Source organism: Corythoichthys intestinalis, chromosome 10 (genome assembly GCF_030265065.1).
Source record: "Corythoichthys intestinalis isolate RoL2023-P3 chromosome 10, ASM3026506v1, whole genome shotgun sequence".
NCBI lineage: Eukaryota > Metazoa > Chordata > Actinopteri > Syngnathiformes > Syngnathidae > Corythoichthys > Corythoichthys intestinalis.
Window position 1 is genome coordinate 29,690,349 of NC_080404.1, and position 26,252 is coordinate 29,716,600.

Below are 26,252 nucleotides of genomic sequence, written 5' to 3' on the forward strand. Positions count from 1 at the left end.
TGTGATAGATGCATATCTATAATAATATATAATAATAATATACAGTGGTATGAAAAATTATCTGAACCTTTTGGAATTTCTCACATTTCTGCATAAAATCACCATCAAATGTGATCTGAACTTTGTCAAAATAACACAGATGTAAAAACAGAGTCTGCTTTAACTAAAACCACCCAAACAGTTCTAGGTTTTCATATTTTAATGAGGATAGCATGCAAACAATGACAGAAGGGTGAAAAATAATTAAGTGAACCCTCTGCCTAAGAAAACGTAAAGAGCAATTGAAACCAATTTTTACCAAACAATTTAAGTCAGGTGTGTACCCAATCACTGATGAGTGGTTTAAAGCTGTCCTGCCCACTATAAAACCCACACCTGGTAAGAATTGTCTTGATGAGAAACATTGCCTGACGTGCATCATGGCTCGCTCAAAAGACCTGTTTGAAGACCTGTGATCAAGGATTGTTGATTTGTATAAAGCTCAGAAAGGATACAAAACCATCTATTCAGTCTGGATGTTTATCAATTGACAGTCATAGAAGTTGTCAACAAATGGAGAGAGTTCGGCACTTTTGCTTCTTTCCCAAGGAGTGGCCATCCACCAAAGATGACGCCATGAAATCAGCGCAGAATACTCAGAGAGGTAAAAAAAGAACCCTAGAGTGTCTGCTGAAGACTTATAGTAAGTACTGGCACAGTCCAATATCTCTGTGTGCACACATTAACTGTATGTAAAACAATGGCCAAGAATGGTGTTCATGGGAGGAATCCACGGAGGAAGCCACTGCTGTCTAAAAAAACATCGTTGCTCATTTAATGTTCGCAAAAAGGCACTTGGACACTCCACGAAAGTTTTGGCAAAATATTTTGTGGACTGATGAAACCAAAGTCTAATTGTTTGGTAGTAACACCCAACGTCATGTATGGAGGAGAAATGAAACAGCTCACCAACATCAACACCTCATCCCCACTGTGAATGGTGGAGGGAGCATCATAATTTGGGGCTGTTTTGCTGCCTCAGGGCCTGGGCAACTTGCAGTCATTAATGGAAGAATGAATTCAAAGGTTTATCAGGATGTTTGGCAGGAAAACCTAAGGCAGTCTCTCAGACAGTTGAGGCTAAAAAGAGGATGGATTCTGCAACAAGACAATGATCCAAAACCCAGAAGTAAATCAACTTCAAAATGGTTTTAGAAGAACAAAATACACGTTCTGGAGTGGCCAATTCAAAGTCCAGACTTGAGCCACATTGAGTTGCTGTGGCATGACCTAAAGACAGCAATTCATGCCAGACTTTCCAGGAATCTGACTGAACTACAGAGAATGGGCCAAGATTAGTCCTGATCGATGTACCAGACTGATCTGCAGCTACAGTAAGCGTCTGGTTGAAGTTATTGTTGCCGGGGGGGGGGGCAAAATATTAAATGTGATGGTTCACTTACTTATTTTCCCCCCTTCTGTCATTGTTTGCATACTATCCTCATTAAAATGTGAAACCTATAAATGTTTGGGTGAATTTAGCTAAAGGAGACACTGTTTTTACATCTGTGTGATTTTAACAAAGATCAGATCACATTTGATGGTCATTTTATGCAGAAATGTGAGAAATTCCAAAAGGTTCAGATACTCTTTCATACCACTGTATAATAATAATAATATGCACACGATCATAATTACATTTGAGTAATAAGTCATCACTTCTGTCCTGGTTATCCTTACAAGGATTGTGGGGTGCTGAAGCCTATGCCAGCTAATTATGGGCAGGACTCTGGGTACATTTAACTAGTTGCCATGCCAGCCAATCGTAGTATAAGTAATAACAATTAAATAAATCTTAATGTGTCTGTGCTAATTAATCAATAATTAGCCCATTTGGAGTATTTGTCGTTTCTTAAAATATCTTAAGCTCTTTGAGTTACTGTGGTAAACCTGAACTAAGTCATCATGTTTCATGTCATTTCTGAAATGATGCAGTTGATTCAGAGAGGCAAAGGAGAAGCCATCCGCATACGGGCCATTCTGAGGTCACTCATTCCCATCCAGGATCTTGAGGGAGTCATTAGCATCTCTTTTCAAACCCCAACGCTGTCAAAAGGTCGAGTAAGATTGCCAAACTTGACTGTCAATCATTCTCAAAGTTGATCTTGCGTTGAAATTCATGAAACTGTGACATTCTTTTGAAGATGGAGCAGTAGTTGAGCCAGAGTTATCGACTGTGTTTTGCCCGGACCACAAGGCAGCTATGGTTTTGTTTGTGGAGAGAGTATACGGCATAGAAAAGCAGAGTTTTCTCATACACCTCCTTCAAGTTGGTTTTCTGTCTGACCTTCAGACGGCTGTCTCTCTTGACACGGTGAGCTGTCTTTTCTTGACCTTTTCTTTCATTTTAAAATGTTTTAATTGTGAAATTTTTAGAGATGCATTCACTATTTTTTAGACTTTGTATGTTTATCAGCGGTACCCCAACATACGATCGCTTTGATACACGATCTTTTCGACATCCGACGTAAAATATGACTCGCCATTTGTTTCTACATCCGACGACATGCTTGAAATACGACGATTTTTGACAGCGTCGCAGATTCTTTGTTTTCCCGCAAGACGGACGCACGGCGGATTTTCTTGTGAGAGAAATCAACATGGGTTCCAAGAATGTTTGTGCAGGTGGTGAAAAAAAGGGAAAACGTGGCTTACCATTGAAATGAAGATGGAAATGATAGAAAAAATATGGCTAGGTTCATACTACAGGTTTTAATGCACAAATCCGATTTTTTTGTCATATCAGTTTTTTCCGCATACCCGTTCAGACTGCCTTTGTCTATTGAGACCATTCAAGTATTACGCATGCGCACTTATTCGCAGTCTGACACGCGCTGAGCAAGAAGACCTGCATGAGCAGAAGCAACAAAACAAATGACCACACATGCTGGCTGCCATCCGTCATTCCAGGGATATCATATTTTGCTTTTCAACAAGATGACACAAATAACAGACATAAATAATCCCCGTTTAGGCTCATATTCAAAGTTTATATGGATCGAGAGCATGCACGCACTGTCCGTGCATGTCACACACACATACGGGCATTTTGCCCCGGCTCTCGGCCATGTAAGCAATGTTGAAATATTGCTCATATAGAGCAGAGAGAAAACCGATCATTCTCAGGCTTATCCTCAACCCATTTGAATTTTTTTATGACTGTTGTCAAGCCCGGCCCTTCCCCAAAAGCAGTGTTCAATGCAAGCTAGGCGCTAATAACGCACAGATGCACCGCTACCGTAGCGTCTCTCTCGCTCTTTGATGACGTAATTGCTGCATGAATTCCGATTTGGGAGACTTGACAGTCCAGACCGCCGTGACATTCTGGAAAAATATGGCCCAGATCGGATTTGAACCACATATGAAAGTGACCCCCCATAGCAAAGCAAAATTGAAGATGAGATCTTGTTCATGTCTCATTTACACCTCTGAGAAGTGAATCAGCAACAATCGAGACCAGAGTGGTTTTCTCAGTTTTCTCAAATTTGTTTCATGAGAAGTAAGTCTCATTGTGAGCATTACATGAGAAGGTCTTGAGAATAGTTCTACTGGCACAATTTTTCAATAAGTCTCACAGTTGTCTCCTTTCAAGATCTCACCAAGAGACAACTATGAGTACTTGTGTCGATCTCAAATGCGCCTCAATTTTATCTTCTTACTTGGAGTCACGATCTCAGTAATGTCTCAGTAAAACATATGGATGAGCAAAGTATTTTATTTCTTAAACTTGCCTCAAAGCTGCCTCATTTATTGATCTCGCCAAGCAACCCTATATTGTGCTAGTCACAAATATTTCTCAATTCGATCTCCTATTCTTTCATTGTAAGAGTAATGTCTGATCTGACATGTCCAGTAACATCTAAATTCATCTCATGCCAAAATCCGAGAAAATATTATAATTGGACAAATAATTAAATAAAATCTGGTTCATTTGGTTGATCTTGTTCAATGTAAAAATTAGAGATGTGACCAAAAATTTGGCACCAAAAACTATCTGCCGCTACAAATGCATCATTGGTTTTTGGTTTCGAAGACCAAAAGATTACCACAAAATAGTGTGAAGAACCTTAGTCCTCTTGTTTGATGACGTAATCAAAACAGGCAACACACTAGCTGACTACAGTATGTCTCGCTAAAACTACTGGCTCACAGGCAACATATCTGCGATTTGGAAGTGTTTTTTGAAGTATCAAAGAAATATGTAAATTATTAAATGAACTAAAAGAACTTTGCTTCATCGCTGCTGCACGCTCTTTCTGAAGTTGCTTTCCATGGATGTGCCATGTCTCAGTGAATACAATGCATCTTTGCCCGTGCGTGGCTTAGTGGTAGAGAAGTCATTCCCCAACCCAGAGGTTGTGAGTTCAACTCTGCGTCCTGATAAATTCATCTAAGTATCCTTGAGCAAGACACTGAACCTTACATTGCTGCGTCACCAGCAGGTAGATGAGGATATAGTGCTTTGAGTGCCTGAAAGGTGGTATACAAGTATAACTCCATTTTCAATTATGAGAACTTCTCTTCTCAAATATTGCTCAAAACTGGTTTTCTCAAATCAATCTCCTTTGTCTCAATGATGTCTTTGCTCATTTTAACTCATCACTTGCTCCTATAGGGTACCCTTAGGAGTACAAACTCAGAAACAAATAAGCAGAGAATGAGATAAATTTGAGATGATCAAATTCGTCTCACGAGATGGGATTAAGCAATAGATGAGTAGCAAACTTTTACTATGGGCCAGATCGGATTTGAAATGGTCCAGTTATATGCGACTTGTCACGTTCAGACCGTCAAGTTAATGCCTCACTCGAGTCGGAAAAACACGAAAAAATCGGATTCATGTATTAAGACCAGTAGTATGAACGTAGCCTATGAGCTTGGTAGGCGCCTCCGTGAACTGGCTTGACAATATGGCCATAAAATGTCTACAATCTCGACGGTTCTCCTCCGTTCGCCAGTCTTTATAAATTAAGGTGACAATTATTATTATTGTAACATCGCCAGAAAGTCACCAGCTTCATCAGGTTTTTAATCAGTTATTTCAGAACTTGTGCAACACAACATGCCTACTGTCTGCTGCAGCTGAATGAAGTGAAAGTAAAGTCACTCTCTCACTCTGTCAAGTCAGCCACGCGGTGCGTTCAGGTACACTATGCAAAACATCCGCCGCATTAGAAACCGAGTCATTATATTATTATGCTGTAGTTATTATTATTATTATTATTATTATTACTGTTATCATTTTATTATTCCCATTTTTATTCATAATTTATTTGTTTTGCTTTGTGTGATTGCTATTTGCAATAGTACCAGCGGTATTTATTAAGGATTTAGGGTAGGTTTTCGGGCTCTGGAACAAATTAATTACATTTTAATCTATTATAATCTATGACCATTTTGATTTACAAACAAGGTCCTGTAACTAATTAATTTCTTATGTAGAGGTACCACTGTAGTTGAAAAGCAGAAAAGTAACAGATTGCGTGTACATATCCATGTGTACTTAGTCCTGCATGACTTAATATTGGAGATTATATGTATGAATGAGTGCTTTCTGATTCAATTTCCTTCTGTCGCTGTAGTTAATTTGACTTTTTCATCGCAGGATGATTTTGGATCCACTGATATGGCTTTGGCCCTGAACAGATACCTGTGCTCTGCTGTGCTTCCGCTGATCACCAAATGTTCATCTCTCTTTGTTGGTTTGGAGGACCATGCAGCACTAATGGATTCTCTTATCCAGGCTATCTACAGCCTTTCCAGGGCGTCAAGCTTAACCAAGGCCCAGAGGGAGACAACGGAGGCTTGTTTGTTGGCTGTTTGCAGGTACAATGTTCTTGTATTAGGATTCTTGGTGCACTTGTGTTTTGTGTGTGTGTGAGGGAAGGGCGTGTAAGGCGGGGTGGAAAATCATTATACCAAGCAGCAAACTCCAAATGACAACAATCTGCTCTTCCTCTTTGCTTCTTCATCATTGTTTGTAATGCATGAACATTTTGCCATGATTCGGATATCATTTTCTAATTACCGTTTCATACATTTGATCTACATTTTGCTAATGACAAGTCTTAATTAGATTTCTCATTCTCTAATTATATGATCAGTCATTTAGTAGTGATTCATCATGCCTAGTTGATATGGTGCAGTAACTACAGTGTAGTTGACCACATTTGCTCAGAAACGTTGTAATGGTCAAGTATAATAATTGGTAAAATCATAAACTGTTTTTTTTTTGTTTATCTTTGGTTTGTCTCACAAGTTTCTTGTTTGTCAGATATTTTTAATTTTTTGTTTATTTCAACCACATTCTTTAAACATACTGCCCATTCTAGTAAAATGTGTTGCATCAACATATACTGACTAAATAACAAACAATTATAATCAAAATAATAATTATAGTATATTACTCGATTTAATAATTAAAAAAAATACATTAAATATTTTCGCAGTTTAGTTGTTTGCTTATCAACTATTTAAATTAAAACATTAAAAAAATCTAATGGTAAATGGACAGTACTTATATAGCGCATTTATCTACACGGTTACCATGCCCAAAGCACTTTACATTAGCACACATTTACCCTTTCACGAACACAATCACACACCAATGGTGCTAACATGCAAGGCGCTGTCAACCGATTGGGGGCAAACTAGGGCTCAGTGCCTTGCCCAAGGGCACTTTGCCAGGATTTGAACTACTGACCCTTCGGTTCAAGGACAACTCCAGCTACCTACTGCGCAACGGCCGCCTGATTTGGATTTCATTAAATCAATAATAAATGTTGTTAAATCAACAATTGCGCTATATTTACTCTTAAAATGAACTATTTCTACATATTTTACTGTTTTGTTGTTGTTGTTGTTTTTTCTTTTTTTTTTTTTTTACAGGAAAAGCTACAGAATTGGCCTAGCCATGCGTTTTTGGTTATACAATTTCCACATAGTTCTATACTGTTTTTCTACTAATCCATACATTGCATTAGTCATTTGAAAATTGTATGCAGAACAAGGTTACCTGTGAATTGCTTTTTCCTCAGTAAACTGCACCCAGCCATGATGCAGCCTCTTCTTCGACGTCTAGCATTTGATATTCCCACTTTAACAGACCAAAACAAGATACCAATAAAGGTAACCGCAAAAAACACAATTTTAAAATTCATTTGAAAATGTATTATTCATGATCACTTAATGGTTTACGCACACTAGCTCTTGACCAGTCATTATGAGCAGAGATGGAAGTACTACTCTTTAACTGGTGGGCAGGGGAACCAGATGCTGGCCTCTGAAGAGGAGCTAGACTTATCCATGAAGCTGTTCTGGGGTGTGTTTAAGGCTTTGGCCAAAAAGGTAAAGACAAAACACTACTCATCCAAATGATATTTGACTTGAGGGCTCCCAAGACCCTCTCAATATTCTCTTAGCTGATTCTTTCACAACATTGAAACATCAAAGAATGGATTTCATGAGAACATTCCTCTCCAAAATCTGCCTCACATCAAACGGCTTCAAGAAATCGTGTCGAGGTGTCTTGAGAGAACTACCTGTACTACTAAAAATAACATTCCCTGCTATTTTATTGCTGATGCCTCACAACTTGTTTCTTCATGCAGTGTATGTAATGCTAAAAGGTTCCTTTATTTCAGCAATTCAATTCAGAAAGTGAAGCTCAGACAGATTAAATTCAGGAGAAGATGTACTTTGAACTTTCCAGAAAGCTAATTCTTACCCAACTGTTTATATTCAAAATCATTTTGGCTGTTTCTGAATTTTGCGTTACTCTAGCGGTAAACTATCACGTTGATCAATATTACATCATATTTCACTCTGTGTGCATTTAAATAATCTAATGTGAGCTCCTCACCTTTTGAAATAAACTACTCAAACAAGTTATGCACCTGTAAACTAGGGTTTATTATCAATGTAATGCATTGTTTCTGGTTTGTTTATACAGTAAATAAGATATTGCATACTCTTCATTGCTCCTCTCTTGCTGCAGGAATTTATCTTTTTGCTTCAGTAAAAAGTACATTATGTTTACAATCATAGGCTCTAATGGGAAACACGGGGTTGGCTTGCATACCATAAATCTGACACATTATGAAAAATAAGGTTCATTATGATTTTTAATTGTCCATAAACCTAGTTTGAATTATTAACGCATTCTCTTTCGTCTGTTAAAAGCACCCATGTAATACCATTTTCTTCTGTACTGTATATGGCTAATGAGCCATTTAATATGAGCTGTATGGCTACACATTTGTGTGTGTGTTTTCTCTGCAGCACTATGAGCCAGAGTTATTCAAACTGTGTGTCCAGTGCCTCGGTGCAATGGCAGAGGCTCTTCCTCCCGACCTGTTGGACCCACACTGCTTATCCCAAATGGACAAAAACACTGAAGGAAACTTTGATCCACAACCTGTTGAAACCTCAAAGTGTGTAAGAAGCTGACAAGGCATAGACTTCACTATCAGTTGACAGGACACGGGGCTCGGGGCCGATCCTTAGGGGGCCTATTTTCAAAAACTTAAAATTCAAATATTCTCAAAACCAAAGCCGCTAGCGGCCTGAAACCAAAACAGGCACCTCCCTTACGCATACTATACTAGTATATGAGTTTCCATGAGCAGCGACATAAAAAAATTCAAAGTCGTTCCCCAATAAAATCCCGATTAATTATTTTTCTGTACAAGTATAACAAAACTTAAAATGACTATAAAATTCTCAAATGTTACGCTAGATGCACATTAATCACCAAATGCAGAGATAATCATCTATCTTTTAAGGATCAATAGCAGTATTTAACTTATCAGTGTAAGTTTTTGTCCAAAATAGATTTTTTTTTTTTTCCAATTTAGTGCAAGTTTTCAACAGCTAATAAATCACTCAATTTTCACATCAGACACTTAGTACTTGAGGAAAGCATTCAGAGTAGGGCTGTCAAACAAAATTTTTAATGGAGTTAATTACAGCTTAAAAATTAATTAATCGTAATTAATCACAATTCAAACCATCTATAAAATATGCCATATTTTTCTGTAAATTATTGTTGGAATGGAAAGATACAACACAAGACGGATATATACATTCAACATACGATACATAAGTACTGTATTTGTTTATTATAACAATAAATCAACAAGATGGCATTAACATTATTAACATTCTGTTAAAGCGATCCATGGATAGAAAGACTTGTAGTTCTTAAAAGATAAATGTTAGTACAAGTTATAGAAATTTTATGTTAAAACCCCTCTTAATGTTTTCATTTTAATAAAATTTGTAAAATTTTCAATCAAAAAATAAACTAGTTGCTCGCCATTGTTGATGTCAATAATTACACAATGCTCATTCATGGTGCTGAAACCCATAAAATCAGTCGCACCCAAGGGCCAGCAGAGAGCGACAAAACACCAAAAAACACAAGTAACAAGTGGACATTACACTGTGCTGTCATTTTAATCTGTTTGAGCAGGGCATGTGCGTTAAATGCGTCAAATATTTTAACGTGATTAATTAAAAAAATTAATTACCGCCCGTAAACAAGATAATTTTGACAGCCCTAATTCAGAGCCATCTTAATTTTACTAAACAAAAGCAGAATTTGCATTTTTCTATATACAATCACAATTCATTTAGGCTGAATTCCACTATCGTGTAGAGATACAAAATCCAACATGGCGGCCGTCACAAAATAAAAAGCTTTTTAAGTTGAAAATTCTTGTAAATAAATGCTTAAATCACTGAATTTCTATATATATATGAACACAAAATACTCTAGGGTTACCCTAGAGTACCCTATACCCTAAAAGAAAAAAAAACGGGCAGTTATCATTCTTTTTTCTATTAATTTTATTATAATCACAACATTTCAAAGTGCATGAATGGTGCGAAAAATATAATATTTACCTTAAATCCTCGACCAAATCACTCTTGAGACACTCCTGCCTGCTTGTATGCAGTAAAACATTCGTCCTATTTCCACTTAAATCCAGCGTTAAAGCGCAGCGTGTGTTTGAGTTTATCACAGTGAAAGCCAACTTAACTATTGCCTGCGTCTGGCCCCCCATGAGAAGGCATGCCGCAATGTCTGTGGGAGCTGTCTTGTCAACTGATGGTGGAGTCTATGGACAAGGGTTCTTTATTTATATACACCCACAGAATAGTAGTATTTTGTACATTAGCAGGACAAAATTGATCACTAAGACTCAATTCATAGATGTTATTGTGATTATTTCCTCAGCGTGTCTGTGCCAGAAAAGTTGGAGTTTGTCGTGAATAAATATGCCGAACATACTCATGAGAAATGGTCGCTAGACAAGGTAGAAGTCTAAACCTTCTGTGTCCACTACTTGACAATTCACATTGTGCATTAACGGCAATGTCCGCAAGGGCATGCACTAATTTATTTCGCAACTGTTGTTTTGTCTGTCAGTTTGCCAATGGCTGGGTTCATGGTGAGCAGCTATGTGAGAACAGCAAGGTTCACCCGCTCCTCAAGCCCTACAGGGCTCTCGCTGAAAAGGTATCATTAGGATGTGCTGGCAACAAAACTCAAAGGAATTCAATTGCATATAAATGATTGAAATGCCTCTAGAGTTGTTGCTTATTTGAATCACTGCACTTCTATCCATGCATGCAAAGCTTTTGCTTTTCCCTCCTGACAAATTTTAGTTTGACACAAGCGTGTCTGGTCTTTCCACGTCTTAACAGGACAAGGAAGCTTACCGCTGGGCCATTAAGGAGACAATAAAAAGTATGCTGGCCTTTGGGTGGACCATAGAGCGTACAAAACAAGGAGACGTGTTTGGCCTGCACACATTCACAAGAAAAATCTCACAGTCTGGTCAGGTGTGTGTACTTTGTAACCTCTAGAGTTGCCATTGTACAGTGAACCTCCATATGTTTGTGTTTTGGAGCTCACACAATTGATTTTTTTGTTTGTTTGTGGGGCTGGTATGCGCCATTATTTACTCGAAAAGTAGCTTTTTTTGTGCTCACAAGCCTCCATCTAGTGGCATCAACATGGGTGGGTGATTAGTTACATGCTGTTTTGTGAATGGCGGGGTTCACCGTGTTAACATATTTTGCGCTTGCTCTTAGTTGTCTTTTGAGGGGGCATCTACCTTCAGCCCTAAACCCTTGGACACAAGCAACATCACTTTATCATGGGATCAGTGTGTGAGTAATAATGGTTTTTCTATGGCGATTTTCTCGAAAACGGCTTTCCCCTAATCTACTGAGGTTTCGTGTCTCCTTTGTCCTAAGGCTATGGCTGAAAAATTGTCTGAAAACTACCACAATTCCTGGGCTCAGAAGAAAAAATTACAGCAAGAGAACAAAGGTACTTCGTACAATGATTATCTCTGGGCAATTTCTCATCATGTTTAAAAAAATGTATCCTCATTTTTATGCTCCTGAATTTGAAATGTTTACCCAAACAGAAAAGCAGTTAGACTTGAACAAACTTTGAAAATGTAAATATAAAATAATACTGTACTAATCCTGAATAGAAGAGATGACAGAGATGATTTATTTTTTTAAATAAAGCTTGTCCTTATGAGTCATAGTCACAAAGGAGCCTATCCCAGCTGAATTGGACAATTTTGTCTTAAACGGACAGCCAAACCCCAAAACTGTGAAGTACTAACCACGAGGGAACCATGCTGTTGCTTTCTGCGTAAATGCAAATGACCTTTGATTGTGTGAAATGTTCCAAGTGTACTGGCCACAGTTAAGTAACTAAGTTGAGGTCCCCTGGGCAATTTGGGAAGTATTTCTGAATCATTTCAGCATTTTCCTCAAGGCGAGTGCTGGTTCTCCAGTAGTAGAACTTGAAAGATATCTCTGTACGACTGGGGAGCAGCAGGCAGTCCGAGTTCAATCTGCTGAAATAAAACACCCAACATCAAAATCCTTCCTTTTAATAAGCCGAAGTACGAACTTTGTTCAAAGTCTTTTTTTGTTTGTTGCAAAGATAGATTAATGTATTAATGTGTAGCTTTAATTTGCAGGGACACTCCGCTCTTTTTTTCCAGTTCCTGTATGACCGGTGTCAGAGTTTGGTCCGTGTAGGCGGTTGTAAATCGAATCCGTTTCCAGTGAGAGTTGGGCTGCGTTTCAATCGTGGTTTAAATAAGCGCTCGCTTACTTGCCCTAGCCACCGCCCCCCATGGGAATCCCCGCCGCCATCTTAAGGGCCGTTTCAATTCCCAAAACAGCGAAGTGAACTTGGTGAGATGGACCCTCAGAGGGCTCAGTGATCGAGTGAAAAACGATGGTCACTCCGGAGCTCCCTATATCCCACAATGCATTGCAGTGCTGCACGGAAAATATGTCCATGCGGTGGTGATAATGAAGTTCAAATACCATTGGCTGATGTCTATTTACAACCAGAGAAGCAGAAAATGAATGGAGGAGTCATCACGCTGTTTGAATGTTATAACAAACTGCCTTTTGAATTGTAAAATTCATCATGTAAAATGAATGGAGGAGTCATCACGCTGTTTGAATGTTATAACAAACTGCCTTTTGAATTGTAAAATTCATCATTGTTATTAAGTTTAAAAAAAAAAAAAAAAAAAATAGACTGTGTGTGGCAGTTATAGCAGGATATATGGAATCACAGGAGTGCCAAAATAAAAAACACATGAATAAATAAAGAGAAATAAATTAACAAAATAAAAGTAACTTTTTTATTGACCTTCACTTATGTCAACAAAGAAAAGGGAAAAAACTGACAATTTTTGTCATTGATGTTTCTATTTCACTTGCCTTTTCCGTTTTGCTATTAATGAAAGGAATGGTCTGTCTATAAAATGGCGTTGGGAGGGAAACTAAACTTCAAACAGGTTAAATGTATTTAAACAACAAATCTGTCTACAAATTATAAAGTATAGGCAAATAAACAAATACATAATGAATTGCCCAAATACAATTTCATACAAAACTAATAATTCTGCTAATTCCCAGGTACCAACGTATTGCCATCAAGCGCGGAATACGTCTCCATTTTATTGACATGAGTTGCCGTATATTTTGTGTGATTTGGAACAATGCTGCCACCAGGGGGTGGCCAGGCCTGGCCAAGGCTCCCCCCAATGAATTTGTTGGCGACCCAACTCACCAGTATAATGTCCGATTGTAGTAGCTGCAGAAATCAAAATGTTGACAGGACATTTACATTAACAGAATATAATAGTATACAAAATACAATATAACACAACCAACCAAAGTATATCAGTAGGCGTGTCCTGAAGTCTTTGACAGTTTTCTACTGACCTGTTTATTACTACAACACAGCAAAAAGATGAAATTATGGCTTTTATTTTTTGGTGTGCCACCCCAAGGTTTTAAATGGCCCCATTTGGCCACCCCTATGAAGAATTTCTGGAGGCGCCACTGTATTTGGAATAGGCAGTATAGCGCTACTCCAGCACCTTGTGGTTGTTCCGTGATTTTCTTGCCTGTGAGTGAACGAGGGCATGTGTGTTCCATTTTCGTTCCCCCTCTGCCCACTTTCCCTTCGCCCTCCAAGTGGCCTCCGTGTGACGTCATAGCAAGTGCTTAGGGCAAGTGAGCGAGGGCAACTCTAACCGTGATTGGAACGCAGCCTTGGACTGCGCCAAGGCTGCCCTATGTCACTGGTTCTGTTCATCACCTTTATGGACAGAATATCTAGGCGCAGCTGAGGCACTGAGGGGGTCCGGTTTGGTGGCCTCAATATTGCATTGCTGCTTTTTGCGGGGAATGTGGTGGTGTTGGCTTCATCAGGCCGTGACTTTGCGCTCTCACTGGATCAGTTCGCAGCCGACTGTGAAGCGGTCGGGAAGAGAATCAGCACCTCTAAATCCGAGACTATAGTCCTCAGTCGGTAAAAGGGGGAATGCCCTCTCCGGGTCAGGGATGAAGTCCTTCCCCAAGTGGAGGAGTTCAAGTATCTCGGGGTCTTTTTCACGAGTGATGGAAAAATGGAACGAGAGATTGACAGGCGGATCTGCAGTGATGCGGACTCTGCATCGGTCCGTCGTGGTGAAGAGGGAGCTGAGCCAAAAGGCGAAGCTCTCTATTTACCGGTCAATTTATGTTCCTACTAAGCCTGACCGACATATCGTTTAAACTTCGCCATCGCAATGTGCACATGCGCAATAGTCCCATCGCAAGGACGTGCGATAGTTTTTTTGTTGTTTTTTTTTATCCCACAAACTTCATGCGCTCGCACAGCATCCCTCCCTCCCTCTCCCAGCTCTTTGTTCCTAAGTCACTGTGGCATTCGCTTATTAAAGTTAACGATGTGGACAGATGGTTGTCTTTGATCTTCCCAGAAAAGCCGACTTCACATGCGCCTCATACGTCAATCATCGTTTAACTTGTTGAATAGTTGCTGCGCATGGAAGCGCGCTGGAATGAACGTTTGTGTGTCGAGACATTCAAGGCAGCTGGACATGTTATGTTGTGGCAATAAACGCTTGAAGTGATCTTGAGGAGTTTGTAATTTCTACATGTCACTCCAGGATTTAGAGCCAAGTTAGGTAAACAGAAGCATTTAATAAAGCCAAGCATTTTTCTACTACAGTACTTTATTCTTGTTTAAAAATGATTCGGTGGGACAGTAATGTGTAAAACTTCATCATAATTATTACATTTGAAGTGCTTAAAAACCATTTATTTAAATATATGATAATATCTAATATATATGGCGGAAAACACGGACAAAACTGAAAAAGCATTTTCTGCTCTTTCACTCCTCTTATAAGAAACTGCTGTATTTAAGGCCAAAGCAACTGTTGTGTTTGATAGAACAATTTACAGTATCTATATGCTGCTATAGCAGATTCATGGTGCATTAAAAAGCATACGACATGAGAAAAAAAGTCTTAGATAGCATTATTATGTGAATTAGAACCATATTTTGAGACGATTTGACTATATACAACAATTTAGCAAAGCGCAGATGACGAGAAATTAGTCTTTTAATCTGCCGGTTAGCCACGCCTACCATTATAGGGCTCTAGCGTCCCCAGCAGGTGGATGACATCAGCGGGAGACTGGGCTCATCAGTTTTACTATTCAGCCCATTGAGGGGGAATTATTCAGAATGAGGAAAACGCGACGAAGAGAGCCGCAAAATGTCATTGTTTCAGTCTCTCTACTCCAATATTTTTACAGGATATTCTTTTTATCCAAGTATTTTTCCCCAATAGCTAAATAAATGGCTTGAGAAGGACCAGTCAGCCCGTCGAGGGGGAACTATTCACAGCGAGGAAAACACGATGAAGAGAGCTGCAAAATGTCATTGTTTCTGTCTCTTTACTTCAATATTTTTACAGGATATTCTTTTCATCCAAGTATTTTCCCCAATTGCTAAATAAATGGCATGTTCATGACAAATAACAGTCTTGTGCTAAATGGAATATGAAATAATAAAAATATACTTATTCAGGACGACATGGCAAAATTACTCCATAATGGTCAAAACTGTCAACTTCACCTTTACTGTCGCACATCCCGAACGATATTTTATGACACCTAAATCGGACATATGTCATTTCCCTTCCCCGGGTTCAGAGAATGTAAACAAACCAAGAGGCGTGACAGCTAGCCAACATGCTAACCCGAACCGAGTGATGTTTCAAAGTCTTCGAAGTGGAAAATCACACATAACTAGCCCGGATTATTTGACATGACGACTGGGTTGTCGATTGTCTTTGCGGACCGGCAAACCACCCGGCGAAGAGCAATTTACAGTTCGTTCCCCGGAGGAGGGCGGCTGCAGTTGTTGTGCAGCTAACGTGCAGCTAATGTGCACGAGGAGAGCTTTTTACATGCCTATCAATGATCAAACGTAAGTAGTCCTTTATTTAAAGAAAGTTTGTACTGTTTACTTTGTAATCGCTGTATTAATATTTGACATAATACAAAACAAGATGTTTACTCACTTCCTCGTAAGTCCAATAGTCCCACAGTAGTAGGGCTTGGCCAATATCCACGGTGAATGGGAACCTTTTGAAACTCCAAAAAGGCGCACACGCCTCTCCCTCATAAAGCAAGATTTTTCTGCAGCCGTTTGGCTGGCGTGATGCGAAAAATAAACGTATTAATCTGCAAAATCAGCTGAATCCTTAGTCCTCATACACAACAGTACGGCTGTTTAGTGAAGAGGACACCTTCACCCGTACACGTCACAGCGCCCTCCTCCTCAATGCAAGACCGAAGCTGGAAGTCACTCATTTTCATGGCGCGGGATTAAAAAAACTAAATAAATATAGCGATCGCTTCCACACACATCCAAGCGGTCCATATCATTCAGGAGCATAAAATACTGCGTGTATTATGAAATAAACATACTTTTTCATGTCACATGCACTTTAAGCCCCCAAACTATTTTTTTATTTGTCCGTTTTACCCTGAAAACCCCCGTTTACAGATGTCGCGCAATCGCTTTTGTTTCAACCCAGCCATAAAACGAAGGTAATTAATTATATCTATTATTCAAAATGTCTGTCGTTTTTATTTTGGAATCATTCATTGATGTCTCATATTTCTTTAAAAAAAAAAAAAAAAACGACTTAAAAAAATTATTCATGCACATATTTTAAACTTTTAAACAAATTATGTCACAATGAAAGAAACGGCGTCTGTAAAAAAGTCACGGATATCTACCTCCTAACTATCGCTTAATTGTATTTTTTTCTGTTACTATCGCATTTTCTCCGATATGTTAGATGATAAATGATTGACCCAAACAAACAAAAAAAAGAAACAAAAATGTTGAAAAGGGTAAATATATATAAAAGAAAATCTCGACCACTCTTTGATTTCTGCATCGCAAACCTTGTTATATTACCATGTTTCACCCATAAAATCCCCAAAAATCCAGCTGTGGCAAATCACAGCTATGTTTTAGCACTCAGTAATACATGCTACATGGAGTTTTTGGATGGAAACAAGGTAAGTACGCGATATCTCGTTAAAGTCATGGCGTCTGTAATACTGCTCTTGCGTGCTCTCACCTCTAGTTAGGGTTTTGCTGTTTAAAAAACTTTTTTTTTTTTAAAAGGCCCTCCTGTTCAAAAATTTTCTTCCCCCATAAAATCGGAGATTTTAAGCTTTCCAATGATGTATCACACATGCATATTAGACCATTTTGAAAGTTGGCCAAATTAGGGGTCTCAGAGCGGAACTTCAAGTCACCTGAGTGTTTTCCGCCATATACATTTTTTAAAATCATACTTTGGGGAAAAAAAGTGAAAAAGCATGTCTTAGATGTATTTCTTTCCAGTGCTAAATCTAAATAAATACAATGAATACACAAGAAAAAGAAAAAAAAAAAAAAAAAAAATTGGGGTGGGGGGTGGGGCGGTGCGTTACTTTGCAGTTTTTCACTTATCGTGGCGGGTTCTGGTCCCCACTAACCGCGAAAAACGAGGGATCACTGTACACTGTGTTCTCGGTGATCACAATATATCGCAAATCCCCAAAAATTCACAACAATGGTTTTTTCCAATATCGTTCAGGCCTCGTTCCTACTCTCAGCTATGGTCATGAACTGTGGGTCGTGACCGAAAGAACAAGATCCCGGATACAAGTGGCCGAAATGAGTTTCCTCCGCAAGGGGGCCGAGCTCTCCCTTAGAGATATGGTGAGAAGCTCGGTCATCCGGGAAGGACTCGGTGTTGAGAGGAGCCAACTGAGGTGGCTCGGGCATCTGGTTCAGATGCCTCTTGGACGGCTCCCTGGAGAGGTCCCACTGGTGGGAGGCCCTGGGGACGACACAGGACACGCTGGAGAGACTATGTCTCTCGGCTGGCCTGGGAACATCATGGAATCGTGCCGGAGGAACTGGTTGAAGCGGCTGGGGAGAGGGAAGTCTGGGCTTCCCTGTTAAAGCTGCTGCGCCCGCGACCCGATTCCGGAGCAAGCGGAAGATGATGGATGGATGGATTTAGCTCTTTTTTTTTTTTTTTTTTAATTAACTTTGTTACTTTACTCGGTATAATAGCTACTGTTTGTCTGCGGACAATGCTTTATTGCTGCACATCTTTCTGTCGCTTGACACATTGGGGGAGGGGGGGAGTGAAGGATACAGCCTATCATTGTAATGGGAAGAGTCCTGTGTTGTTCCTTCATTCTTGGCTCTATTTCTGATGCTGTCTCATGTATTCAAAGAGTTGAAATGAAATAATCGTTTAAATTTAATGGCAAAACTGCATTGCATGGAAAAAATAAAATATTGACTGAATTTGATTGACAGCTATTACCTTATGTTGCATGAATGTCCCTCCTTGCGTCCGATAGTATCGCTTGTGTTACATAGAAATTTGACTTTATCAGCTCTATCAGGTAGCAGATTCATTCACACAATACAACACCTGCACAATGCCAACCATTTGATTTCCCATAAACACTGCCAACCTTTCATTGAATGAAAAAAACAAAACCTAAAGAGGTAGCTAAAATTATATTGTACTGCTGCACCAAAACATTTAGAATGACAAAATTGGCTGTTTAGTTATTTAAAAAGAACTTTAAAAATCAGGGCCTTGCGCGTTGGAAAACGAACTCTAATTACTTTAATGGAACATACTGCCCGCCAAAGCCCTTATCTAAGTTCCCAGGCATCCTTTATAAAAGTTATCTGCTTCTCTACAGTCTAAATGATAAAAAAAAGGACAAAAAATGTTAGTATGCTTAAATTCACTGGTCTTATCAGATCAGATCACCCCATTTTTGGGGGTGGTGATGTCACATTGAAATACCAAATATACTAGCTTTAGTTATCATGATGACTCAGGCAGAGCGAGGAGGGTATGCGATGAAGTCTGATTCAATGTTGCCATTGAAAGTACTGACTTTCCCAACCCCAGAAATGTCTATAAAAAAAGGCAATGAGCACCAAATTTGGTGACTTTTTGTGGTGTATGGAGATTTCTGTGGAATCCCTCTTCAGTGGGGTTTGTTCACCCCTGCATTTCCAAACTCCATGATTAGCGCGTGCAGAAATCCGCCATTAGCTCATTTAACCTTTGGTCCCATTAAATGAGCACCCATGCAGATTACAAATATTTGTGTGTGCACAATTTAATCACTAAGCCAAATTATGTTTAAATTTGTTACTACAGAGATTCATACAGTTTATAGCAATTTAAAATCAATTTTCATGTACATGTCTTAAAACGTTTTGGGTTGTTTCAGTGGAAATAAGAAATAAAAAAAACTGTATCATTGCTGGCAATAACTTAGAAGTGGTGTGGCAAAGGTTTCCCAAAGAGAAAAGAAAGATTGATTAGCAGGGAAGGGCACATCCTATTTTCTAAAAGGTCACAGCAAGAAATACCAGTCAAACTGAATTTATATTGCATTCCTACCTCATCTGAAGCAGGTGTGGAAGTGAACAAAAAATCTGCAGTTCAATTTATATGGTCAGACCAAGGTGGAGTAGAGTTTCTCACTAATTGTGTTGTTTTTTGACCCTACTGTCTCCTCAGGGGGATGCGGGCACACACTCCTTGTGCCCTATGACAACCTGACTGCGAAAGAAAAGAGCAAATTCCGACAGAGAGCCCAGGATGTGCTCAAGTTTCTTCAGCTCAACGGGTACACAGTGTGGAGGTGAGGCCAGCATCAGCTCACGGCTGCGAAAGCAAATTCCTGCATTTGGAGCGGAATATGAATGAGATGGTCCTCATTACTTTTTCAGCGTGGTGACAGCATCTCTCAACATCTGCATTTTTAGAAGCTTTTTAAGATGGAGTAAAAAAAATGCAAAAATCCTGGTTTTGGAAGTGGACGAAATGCACTAATATTGACATATTTCATAAGCGGTGGCACACACTGACGTATCGGTCTCATGTGAAATGTAGCAACTTGTAAAACTGATATACAGTGGGGCAAATAAGTATTTAGTCAACCACCAATTGTGCAAGTTCACCTACTTGTGCAAGTTCACCTACTTGAAAAGATTAGAGAGGCCTGTAATTGTCAACATGGGTAAACCTCAACCATGAGAGACAGAATGTGGAAAAAAACACATAAAATCACAATGTTTGATTTTTAAAGAATTTATTTCCAAATTAGAGTGGAAAATAAGTATTTGGTCACCTACAAACGAGCAAGATTTCTGGCTGTCAAAGAGGTCTAACGTCTTCTAACGAGGTCTAACGAGGCTCCACTTGTTACCTGTAATAATGGCACCTGTTTTAACTCACTATCAGTATAAAAGACACCTGTCCACAAACTCAATCAGTCACACTCCAAACTCCACTATTGCCAAGACCAAAGAGCTGTCGAAGGACACCAGAGACAAAATTGTAGACCTGCAACAGGCTGGGAAGACTGAATCTGCAATAGGTAAAACACTTGGTGTAAAGAAATCAACTGTGGGAGCAATTATTAGAAAATGGAAGACATACAAGACCACTGATAATCTCCCTCGATCCTCCATGCAAGATCTCACCCCGTGGTGTCAAAATGATAGCAAGAACGGTGAGCAAAAATCCCAGAGCAACACAGGGGACCTAGTGAATGACCTACAGAGAGCTGGGACCACAGTAACAAAGGCTACTATCAGTAACACAATGTGCCGCCAGGGACTCAAATCCTGCACTGCCAGACATGTCCCCCTGCTGAAGCCAGTACACGTCCAGGCCTGTTTACGGTTCACTAGAGAGCATTTGGATTATCCAGAAGAGGACTGGGAGAAAGTGTTATGGTCAGTTGAAACGAAAATAGAACTTTTTGGTAGAAACACAGGTTCTAGTGTAGGAGACAGAATCCTGAATTGCATCCGAAGAACACCATACCAACTGTGAAGCATGGGGGGGAAACATCATGCTTTGGGGCAGTTTTTCTGCAAAGGGACCAGGACGACTGATCTGTGTAAAGGAAAGAATGAATGGGGCACGTATCCAGAGATTTTGAGTGAAAATCTCCTTCCATCAGCAAGGGCATTGAAGATGACACGTGGCTGGGTCTTTCAGCGTCCTTGAGTGGCCTAGCCAGTCTCCAGATCTCAACCCCATAGAAAATCTGTGAAGAGTTGAAAGTCCGTGTTGCCCAATGACAGCCCCAAAACATCACTGCTCTAGAAGAGATCTGCATGGAGGAATGGGCCAAAATACCAGCAACAGTGTGTGAAAAGCTTGGGAAGAGTTACAGAAAACGTTTGGCCTCCGTTATTGCCAACAAAGGGTACATAACAAAGTATTGAGATGAACTTTTGGTATTGACGAAATACTTATTTTTCACCATGATTTGCAAATAAATTCTTTAAAAATCAAACAATTTGATTTTCTGTTTGTTTTTTTTCATTCTGTATCTCATTGTTGAGGTTTACCCATGTTGACAATTACAGGCCTCTCTAATATTTTCAAGTGGGAGAACTTGCACAATTAGTGGTTGACTAAATACTTATTTGCCCCACTATATTTAGTTACACCAATGTATCTTTGTATTCAAACTTAAATATAAATATATTGAAAACATTAGCCAACTAGCACTTAAATCTTTTATTTCCAAATCAATTTCAACAACTGCAATTTAGCCATTTTTATCTTTGAAGCAGATATTTTTCAAAATTTTGTAGACCAGTGAAAACGTTCATTTTGGATTGAGGCAGCCATTGTGATCGAATTCCAAGTAATTTGCCAAAATGATCCCCAAAGCAATGCAGATTTTTATCGTTGGTGGAGCCTGGTGTCACCGTTAGATCGTCAATTGATAATTATCCTGGAAAAACACGGCCTGTGTGATTGGTTGTTCCTGCCGATAGCTTTATTTATATGTCTTTTCCCAGCAGGGATCGCAAAAAGGCAGATCTGGATTTTCCAGCTACAGCCAACTGCTTTGGCCATACCCTACTCCAGCGGTTGCTCTCTTACACAGAAGAGGCTCAGGAGCACATGTTGGAGCTAGGTAACAAATTTCATTCAAAAAAATACATTGACCAATTCTATACTGTGGGAGTTTTTACATGTAAATATTGTAGTTTTTACTTTACTACTGAGCTAGTGTAGGTTACTAATAGCCTTTGACATTTTCCGACCTGTTAAAATTCCGTTTATGTTGCTGTTGCGCACTCCAAAAATATCACTCTGCATGAGCAGAGTATGATGACACAACAGCATAAACCTGATGTAATGTGTCATTATTCATATTTTTTTTAACATGTGATACTGAATTGGGTGCATTAACATTTCCACAGTGTGTGAGCTACTCTGGGCTCAATTCAATTTGATGAATCCTTACTTTGTTCAGAAAAGGACAGAAAATGAGTTTCTTTTGTCAAAATGTCACTTCCTTTGTCTTTTTTTTTAGTATTGCAAATATATATCCTTTTTTTCCAGCGGTGATGCAAGCCAGAGGACAGACCTCTAAAGGAGATAGAGTGTCACAGCAACATTCTGTTCAGTTCTTCCTTAAGGTTTGCGTGTTATCATATACATTATATATCAAAACTGACCCATTTCCACTGTCTAAAAATAATGGGGGGAAAAAATTGAATCCTGACCCTTGACACTTACAGTCTAGTCAGAATGTTTAATTATATAATTTAAGGAGTTTTGTTAAATGGTTGCTATGGGTAACCTCTTCCCGCATGAATAAGCCTTTGTAGCTGTGTAATTTATTTAAGCCATCTCGGAAATCCATGCGGGCATGTCGATTCCAATCAGGGCATCGATTAATGCTTCCCACGCCAATCTGCGTCAAAAAGCAGGGAACGGAAAGAGATATTTGACTAACCATGCCTCACATCTCTACTACAAACACACATACACACACCCTCTCACAAACAGCCATTCGTTTCGACATGTTGTAGGGCTGTCTATTTTATGCTGTGATGCGTAAATGGATGCTTCTCAAAGTGTAGAACAAATACACTTGTACACCAAAAGTGGTAAGAATCTTAGAAATGTTAAAAATTCCTGAACAATTTTAAAACTCTTCTTTACTACATTTATCAAGTATACAGTGAGGAGCAGAAGTATTTGCACCCCTTGTTTTTCAGTTTAAGTTCACCCACTTAGTAAATAGGTAGAGGTCTGAAATTTCAATCATAAATGCAGTTCCACTTATAGAGACATAATCTTAAAAAAAAAATCCGGAATTTACATTGTATGATATTTTTCAATAATTTATTTGTAATTTACTGGGGTTCATACGTATTTGTATCCCTGTGGAAATCACTGCTAATATTTAGTGCAAAAGCCCTTTGTTTGCAATTACAGAGGTAAGATGCCTATTGTAGGATTTCACAGGGATTTTGGCCCATTCCCCCAAACAAATCTTCTCTAGATCTGTCAGGTTTCGGGTTTTCGTTGACAAACACAAAGTTTCAGCTGCATCCAAAGATTTTCTATTGGATTGAGGTCTGGAAACTGGCTAGGCTACTCCAGAACCTTGATGTGCTTTTTAAGCAGCCATGCTTTGGTCAGCTTGGCTGAGTGCTTCAGATCAATGTCATGTTGGAAGATCCAGCCACGACATATTCAAGTCTATGACTGAGGGAAGGAGGTTGTGGCTCAAAATCCGATGATACATTTCACCATTCATCCTCTGCTTTAAACATAAAAGCATATGAAAAGCAGCCCCAAAGCATTAGGTTTCCACCCCCATACTTCACAGTGGGGATGGTGTTCTCGGGATTGTACTCATCCTTTTTTTCCCTCCACACACGACGAGTAAAGTTTTACCAAAAAGTTCTACTTTGGTCCCATCTACCACATGACTTTCTTCCATGACCTCTCTGCATCATTCAGATGGTCCCTGGCAAACTTCACATGTACTGGCTTCAACAGTGGAACCTTTTGAGCAATTCATGATTTTAAACCATGCACCGAAGTGTTGTACTGACAGTAGCCTTTGAAACTGTGCATCCAGCTCTCTTCGGGCCATTGACCAGCTCCTGCCGTGTAGTTCTAGGCTGAGCCCTCACTTTTCTCATGAACTCCAGTAAATAACAAATAAATCATTTTAAAAAAATCCTACAATGTTATTTCTGGATTTTTTAGATTATGTCTCTATAAGTGGAAATGCATCTGTAATTTGAATTTCAGACCTCTGCCTATTTTCTAAGTGGGTGAACTTGCAAAATAACCAGGGGTGCAAATACTTCTGCTCCTCACTGTTGTTCAGTTGCTGTTAACTTCAACTCTTTCAGTGTCATTGATGATGATGATAGACGTCCAGTCATGCGGTTCTTTTCATCCATTGGCTCTAAATTTAAACGAGTTTCTCAATTGGAGACGTCTTTTCTATTTAAATTGGGAGTTCATGACAACATTCATTCATTCACTGCCAACCCTCCCATTTCAAATAGATTGGACGTTCTTCACTGTCAACGGCAGCCAAATAGTTAAATCACAATATTTCCCATTTAATGTTTATAATGGTCTCATCTAACTTTTACAATAAGTGTAATACAGTTTGCTTGAATCCTTATATAGTTAAATATTTTTCCTTTTTTAAGCACAATGTAAACTGGTAAAGCACCTCATATTATTTTTTTTTACAGCCTTCTACTACACTACTGTATTAAATGTTTGCTAAGCAGGTGGTACTAATAGTGCATAACGCAAACATTGAGAAGAACTAGCATATATTGTTGATAGAATGTAACACTCTTTTGTGTATTTACAGGTCATCATTCCGCTTTTGGAAGAATATGTGAAAACCCACCGGTCGTATTTCATAGCTGTGTCCCTTTCTTTGGACATAAATAGAAGCCACGCCTCTAAAAAAGAAAAAGAAATGATTGCAAGGCATGTGTCAACCCTGTGAAATCTATGTTGGACAGACGTTTATTTTCTTTAATATGTATTTTCACTTACAGATGTTGTTGAAGAACGACTATTGTTTGTTTGAACTCATACTTTCACTCTTTCTCCTCATTCTGATTGCTTCACTTTTCTTTCCTCTCCCGTCCAGCCTCTTTTGTAAGCTCTCAGCTCTAGTAAGACACACGCTCTTTCTCTTTGGTAAGAATCGTGCCGCAATACATTTGTAGCCAAATATCACTCCATTGTTGCCTTTCAGTTTTGTGTTTTCTTGGCAGATCTGGCTATCAGTGATATACTAGTATATTTTCTTTGCATAGATTAACATTATCATCTAATATCTGTTTTGTGTTTTATTTGCTCTTCAGGAAATGAAACCTCAGCTGTCAGGAGATGCCTCCATGTTTTGGCCCGGGCGTTGGATGCCAGGTAGCACTTATTTCACCTACCATCCATCCATTTTCAATATCACTTGTCACACTGACGCGTATCCCAGTGGACTTTGAAGGAGGGACATAACTGGTTGGCAGTCAATTACAGAGCACATACACTGTTGAAAAACAACCATGCACACCTGTGGACAAGTTTTGTGGAATCTTTGAGCTGAGTGACATTTTGCTCATTTAGGCTACGTCTACACTAGGATGGATAATGGCCTTAAACGTGTAATTAGGTGGACTATACGGCATGTCTGCTACACTAGTATGCCTATTATCCAGATTAGTTGTTAGACGGATAAAGTAGGTGGGTAATGTTACTCGTAGCCTACGCGCTGCCTAATATGGACTGCTGTCACCGTACAACATTCGGATACTCGGGAAGGGACGTCATGCCGTCACTGTTTTTAGTGCGGCATGACAGCATTGTAAACAATGGAGGCGGACAATCACGACATGGCGTTCCTGCTCTTTTCTTTTCCACATATTTTTCTTGAACCTTCAAACTATGTCCCAATAATATGCTTAAATTCAGTGCCCATTTGCGGTCCTCTCATCGCGGATGAGGTGGAGATGAACATTTTTTACAGAGCTTGTCTCCCGAGTTGTCTCCGATCCCAGCTGCTGGGCTGCCCCCTCCCAACTCAATGCCGACTGAACATGAGTAATGTATATAAAAATGCATAGAGGAAAATTAAACCCCGAAAAGTAACCTGCGTGGTACCCCCTGTCAAAGAGGCGTGCGATCAGTTTTTTTTCCCAGACATTTCTGCCTGTCAGAACTGTTGCCACTTCCAGGATCGCCACATTTATGCACAAGCAGTCCTGGTTGCTGCTTCCAGGAAATATACTCAGTGCCACACCATATGCCTCTATTTGTTATTTTCCAAGTGGTAAGAGCGCAAATGAGCATCGATTGTAACATCTCAAGTAATGATGTCAGGCTTCCGTTGTTTTATATTTATTTCAATCACAACATGGCGCCTGCTCGTAAAAGGAGAGAGTG

General features: G+C 39.3%; 1 protein-coding gene across 1 annotated transcript in view; it reads left to right on the plus strand.

The window, feature by feature from the left end:
- ryr2b (ryanodine receptor 2b (cardiac)) overlaps positions 1–26,252 on the plus strand; it is a 146,861-nt gene that overhangs the window by 65,079 nt on the left and 55,530 nt on the right. The window contains exons 49-65 of the mRNA XM_057847869.1: positions 1,975–2,095; positions 2,184–2,353; positions 5,645–5,865; positions 7,077–7,167; positions 7,246–7,386; positions 8,320–8,471; positions 10,280–10,358; positions 10,472–10,561; positions 10,750–10,887; positions 11,140–11,217; positions 11,305–11,380; positions 19,524–19,647; positions 21,830–21,948; positions 22,380–22,456; positions 24,673–24,794; positions 24,961–25,010; positions 25,178–25,238. Of these exons, the coding sequence (XP_057703852.1) occupies positions 1,975–2,095; positions 2,184–2,353; positions 5,645–5,865; positions 7,077–7,167; positions 7,246–7,386; positions 8,320–8,471; positions 10,280–10,358; positions 10,472–10,561; positions 10,750–10,887; positions 11,140–11,217; positions 11,305–11,380; positions 19,524–19,647; positions 21,830–21,948; positions 22,380–22,456; positions 24,673–24,794; positions 24,961–25,010; positions 25,178–25,238 (1,910 nt within the window). The remainder of the gene's footprint in view (positions 1–1,974; positions 2,096–2,183; positions 2,354–5,644; positions 5,866–7,076; positions 7,168–7,245; positions 7,387–8,319; positions 8,472–10,279; positions 10,359–10,471; positions 10,562–10,749; positions 10,888–11,139; positions 11,218–11,304; positions 11,381–19,523; positions 19,648–21,829; positions 21,949–22,379; positions 22,457–24,672; positions 24,795–24,960; positions 25,011–25,177; positions 25,239–26,252) is intronic.